The sequence below is a fragment of the Triticum dicoccoides genome, chromosome 2A, assembly GCF_002162155.2.
Source record: "Triticum dicoccoides isolate Atlit2015 ecotype Zavitan chromosome 2A, WEW_v2.0, whole genome shotgun sequence".
In the NCBI taxonomy this organism is placed as follows: domain Eukaryota; kingdom Viridiplantae; phylum Streptophyta; class Magnoliopsida; order Poales; family Poaceae; genus Triticum; species Triticum dicoccoides.
The window spans coordinates 726,457,823-726,462,865 of record NC_041382.1 but is presented as its reverse complement, the minus strand read 5'-3'; the positions used below and the strand labels follow the sequence as shown (position 1 = coordinate 726,462,865).

At 46.3% G+C, this 5,043-nt stretch overlaps 1 protein-coding gene across 1 annotated transcript; it reads left to right on the top strand.

Moving 5' to 3' along the window:
* Window positions 1-2,107: 2,107 nt before the first annotated feature.
* LOC119356679 (WRKY DNA-binding transcription factor 70-like) lies at window positions 2,108-3,677 on the top strand. Its single transcript, XM_037623658.1, has 3 exons — window positions 2,108-2,525; window positions 2,647-2,751; window positions 2,915-3,677. The coding sequence occupies exons 1-3, from the start codon at window positions 2,248-2,250 to the stop codon at window positions 3,414-3,416; spliced, it is 885 nt and encodes a 294-aa protein (XP_037479555.1). The 5' UTR covers window positions 2,108-2,247; the 3' UTR covers window positions 3,417-3,677.
* The last annotated feature ends 1,366 nt before the right edge of the window (window positions 3,678-5,043 follow it).

Here is a 5,043-nt window from a genome sequence, read left to right as displayed (position 1 = left end):
TGTTCACAACGAAGTGATGTTGTCTAAGGACAACTTTGTAAAATGCAGTTGGGAGGGTAGTAAACATGTTGTTTCCATGATCAAGATGAGACTGTCCAACATCTTTTTCTCGAATGCTCACTAGTCAAGTCACTATGGCATACATTACATGTGGCCTCTAATGTTAGCCCTCATAATAGCATTGCCACGTTATTTGGAACATGACTATATATGGTAGAGTCTAAAATAGCAGTGCATATTCAAGTCAGAGTGCGTGCATTAATTTGGGCTACATGAAACTGTCGAAATGATGTAATTTTTAACAGATAGACCATCACAAATCTTTTGCAGGTCATCTACCGGACAACTGGTTGGATCCGTATGTGGTCGTCATTCCACCATGTGGAAGCCAAGCAACATATGGATTATGGGTGCTACCGCTCGAAGACGGTATCATGGGATATTTACAACCGGTTTGGATGGCGGTCCAACAATAAGATATGTGTTTAGTCATCTTATCTTATTTTTGTTGATTGTGACGATTTTTATTTCAGGTCGTTTTGCAAGATTGTACCAAACTACGTACTTGATATCTACTTGCTTTAATAATATGATTTCATATATCACTTCCTTTTTCCAATAAAGAAATGTGTTTTCTTCTTCTTTTAGCCAGTTTATTAATCTTTCAATCGCTCTTTCAGTGTATAACTATCTTTACCTAATAATAATAAAGCAAATTGGGTTTCTTTCGTCCGTCATGGCATTTTTCAGAAAAGTCCCTCTATTTCAGAGAATTCAACCCGCAGTCCTGTTTTAAGGTAAAACGAATCGTTATTTTCGTATTTTACACAAAAGTCCCTGTATTTTATTGAAATCAACCCGCCGTCCGGATTTAAGTCACAACCGAACCGTTATTTTACATTTTTTGAAAACACCCCTGATGTTTTAGGTAATTCATCCGTGGATCATATTTAAGTCAAACAAATGCTTTTTAAAATCAACCATATCTTTTAAACCATAACTCCGATTTGAACATGTTATATATGAAATTTGATTAGAAAATATGTAGAATATGAATATGAGATTATTTTTATCTGTTAAGTATTTTTAAATAATATTTTGGAATATATTTGAGTCAAACCAAATGATTTTCTAAATTATCTGTATCTTTTAAACCATAACTTCGATTTTAACATATTATATATGAAATTTTATTAGAAAAATGTGTGGAATCTAAACATGATGTTAATTTTACCTGTTAAATATTTTTAAAATATTGTTATGTAAGCAAACTTATAATTTGTAGCGCAAGATTCATTTTTTTCATACCGGCGGCGATCCAGATTGCAAATAAACACCCCACTATAACCATATAGGAAAAAGAAAACATCAATAACTACACATGAATACCTCTGAAAAATGTTGCAGGGAAAAACAACAGATTTCTCATCGCGGGAGTGAGTGAGAGAGAGAGAGAGGGGGAGGGAGGGGGAGAGGGAGAGGGAGAGGGAGAGGGAGAGAGAGACGCCTTAGGATTAACCATATTCAACACACGGTTTTTTTATTGTTTTGTGTGAACACCGAGGCCATCGCCGGCGAAGGTGAGAAGAAGGATAAGCGGCAACACAAATATGATGCCTCACAAAAATAAAGGAGATGGATCTATTGTGGTCTTGAGTGATAATTGTTGAGTTAAGAGCGTGTGTTATATTTCTCTCCTGTTGCAACGCATGGGCTCTTTTGCTAGTCTATATATAACTGTATATGTTTGGTTGATTTTAAGATAAAAAATAGTAATAACTTCATGTCACCATGGATCAGGTGTGCCGTTGATGCAGGGTGACGTGGAGCTAGCTGGTACGTCGATGACTGAATCTCATACGACAGCCCGATGCATACAGAACACAGGCGATCTTCAGATCCTCAGAGCGCGGTGAAATATTACAATGACGCGGCACGCACCCCCGCCACCCGCATCACCCCCGCCCTCGTCATCCCCTGACGACCCGCACTCGTCACCCGCGGCGGCAACTTCCGGGGTGCTTCCCCCTTGGACAATACCTCCACACCAAGGAAGCTCGTTTCTCCCACATGCGTGCATCTGGCCAATCGCCCGCCATGATATATACGATTCTTCCACCTACCTTCCTCAAGCTGCCCCCCGCCCTTGCCTTGCTGCTCCAGAATCCAGATCACTGGCAGTAGACGGTAGTGCTGTGCGCGCGCGCGAGTAGCTAGCCGGAGCAGGAGAGTGTTCGAGTTCACGAGATGTCCATGGCGCCGTACGAGCAGGTGATGGATGACCTGGCCAGGGGGCAGCAGTTCGCGACGCAGCTGCAGGGCCTCCTCCGGGACTCCCCCAAGGCCGGCCACATCATGGACCAGATCCTCCACACCTTCTCCCGCGCCATCCACACCGCCAAGGCCGCGGCCGCGGCCGCTGCCAGCGCCAGCGCCAGCGAGAGCGAGGTCACCGATGGCGCAAGCAGCGGCGGGAAGAGGAAGCCCGCCGCCCGCGGAGGACCGCGCAAGGCCTGTCGGACAAGGTGAGGCGGCTCGACCTCATGATTCTTGATATGTTATTAGTTATAGACTGGATATTTTGTTAGCATCGTGACAATGAACTGGAATATGTTTGTAAAGTCTCTTCTTTCTTGCGCGTTGCAGGACCCAGGATTCGTCCGTCGTGACCAAGAACATGAGGAGCTTGGAGGACGGGCAGACATGGCGCAAGTACGGGCAGAAGGAGATACAGAACTCCAAGCACTCAAAGTACGTTTCTGCCCTCCAATCATCATCAATAAACGGCTAAAAAAACACCAAGTGTGGTGCCAATAGTGCTCTGCAACAACCGGCGCTGCCTGTAATTAATCCCTCGATGGGCCTCCGTGAACTGACAAGCGCCATGGATGTGTTTTGTTCTCCTTGTCCACAGGGCCTACTTTCGGTGCACGCACAAGTACGACCAGCAGTGCATGGCGCGGCGGCAGGCCCAGCGCTGCGACGACGACCCGGACACGTTCAGGGTCACCTACATCGGCGCGCACACCTGCCGGGACCCCGCCGCCGCCGTGGCGGCGCATGCTCCCGGCACCGCAGCCGGCTACCACCTCATCAGCTTCGCGCCGGCCGCTGCTCATGGCACCACCACCAGCACCACCACAACGAACAGCAACCTGGTCGGCGAGGACGCTGCGACGGGGTCCGGCCTGCTGCTGCCTGGCCTGAAGCTTGAGGGCGGCGACCTGGAGGAGGTGCTGAGCAGCCGCACGCCCGGGAGCTCTGCCCTGTACGGCGGCGCCGCGGCGGCGGCGGCTTGGCCTGACCAGGGCGACGTCACGTCCACCCTGCAGTACGGTGGTGCCGGTGCCTTTGGAGTGCTCTTTGATGGTTACCCGTATCTCGAGGACATCCTGTCATACGATCTCGACCATTGATCGGTCGAGCTGCGGATTGGGAGGATCGACCGATCGACTCGACGCGTATATATATGCAAATAATGGTCGATCTTCCCGATTGCGCGTCGTAGGTTTAGTTTGTACATTTCTTTTCTGCATAGTGTCACTTAGAAGTTGCATCTTTGCTACTCATCCATCCGTCCCATGTGTACGTGGATTATGTTAGCCTTTTAGCTGAGTCGAGACTTTTGATTCTCCAAGTGGCTGAGAAGTGAACACAAACTTTCAGTATATTATCTACCACTTGTGTAAAAAGTTACATAGCCTACTCGGTTAGGGCATCCTTCAAAATAGACTCTCAAATGCTCCGCAAACGTTAGGGTGCGTTCGCTTCACAGGAATTCTAGTCTTTCCAGATGAATATCCCTTCCATAGTTTACATTTCCTTCGATGGCGTTCGGCACAAAGGATTCCGCTACAGCATTCCTGTGGAAAGTTCCTCAAACAGTGGCCATTTCACAGGAAAGTATAAATCTGGTCTGGGCTCATTTTTGGGCGGAGGCCCGAGGCAATCACGGCGCGGGCTGAATAAAAAAAATACTCCGTCCGTTCCAAAATATAATGCGTCCGCGCTTTTCGAGGTCCAACTTTGATCATAAATTTAACCAACGAGACTAACTACGACGGGAGAAAAAATTATATAATTGAAAACTTCTTTCGAATACGAATTCACTGATATAATTTTTGCTCCCGCCGCAATCGGTCTTGGTAGTTAAATTTACAGTCAAAATTGAAGCACGTGGATAGAGGAAGTACTACATTGTGGAGCGGAGGGAGTATCATTCACATGGGTGTGACAGAAGCCAAACCAGCATGCAGCCCTTCTTGGCCGAATAAAATAATATACTGTTGCATTAGTTGTACGGTTCCTTTACTCACCTCTGTGAACGACTTCCTGTGAACCGAACAATTCTTATTCCTATGTTTCGAGAACCGGAGGAAGACAATGGGAAGACAATTCTTATTCCTATGTTTCGAGACATGGGCTACAAGAAGAATCCTCCACCTGTTTTTTCTGTGATCAAGAGGAAGACAATGTGGATCACTTACTGCTACAATGTGTCTTCGCAAAGTAGGTTTGGTTCTTATGCTTCTCCAAGGCGAACATTGATCTAGGCATGATTCCCTCGCACCAAGACAAGCTTCAAGATTGGTGGACTAGCACACGCAAGCAAATCCGCAAGGAAGAAAGGAAGGGCTTTGACTCATTTGTCATGCTCATCAGTTGGACGCTATGGAAACAAAGGAACAATAGGGTTTTCCGATCGGGTAACATATGTAATGTAACTGACACGACAGAGCTTATTTTTGCTGATTTACGGCAATGGGCTCTGGCAGGAGGGAGAGGAGTTCATCGATATTGCGAGTAGTAGTGTAATATGAGTAGGAGTGTAGGAGGGGATCGCCGGACTGTGGTGATCTAGCCATATTGATCCTCTTGTACATATTTCTCTCTTCTTCTATAAAGCTAAGGTACGTCATTGGCGTACTCTCGAAAAAAAAGAACCAGAGGAATGCACTGTACAACCTACTGCATTCCTGTACTTTTTTACATTCCTCTGTTTCTCTAAACTGTATACCGAACGGGGCCTGAGTTGTTTGCACT

What these genes read in the sequence shown, in the direction of transcription:
- LOC119356679 (XM_037623658.1), top strand. Translation starts at nt 2,248, where the DNA reads ATGTCCATGGCGCCGTACGAGCAGGTGATGGATGACCTGGCCAGGGGG. An exon ending in CGCAAGGCCTGTCGGACAAG is followed by an intron (nt 2,526 to 2,646) that starts GTGAGGCGGCTC and finishes TGCGCGTTGCAG; the next exon opens with GACCCAGGATTCGTCCGTCG. An exon ending in CAGAACTCCAAGCACTCAAA is followed by an intron (nt 2,752 to 2,914) that starts GTACGTTTCTGC and finishes CCTTGTCCACAG; the next exon opens with GGCCTACTTTCGGTGCACGC.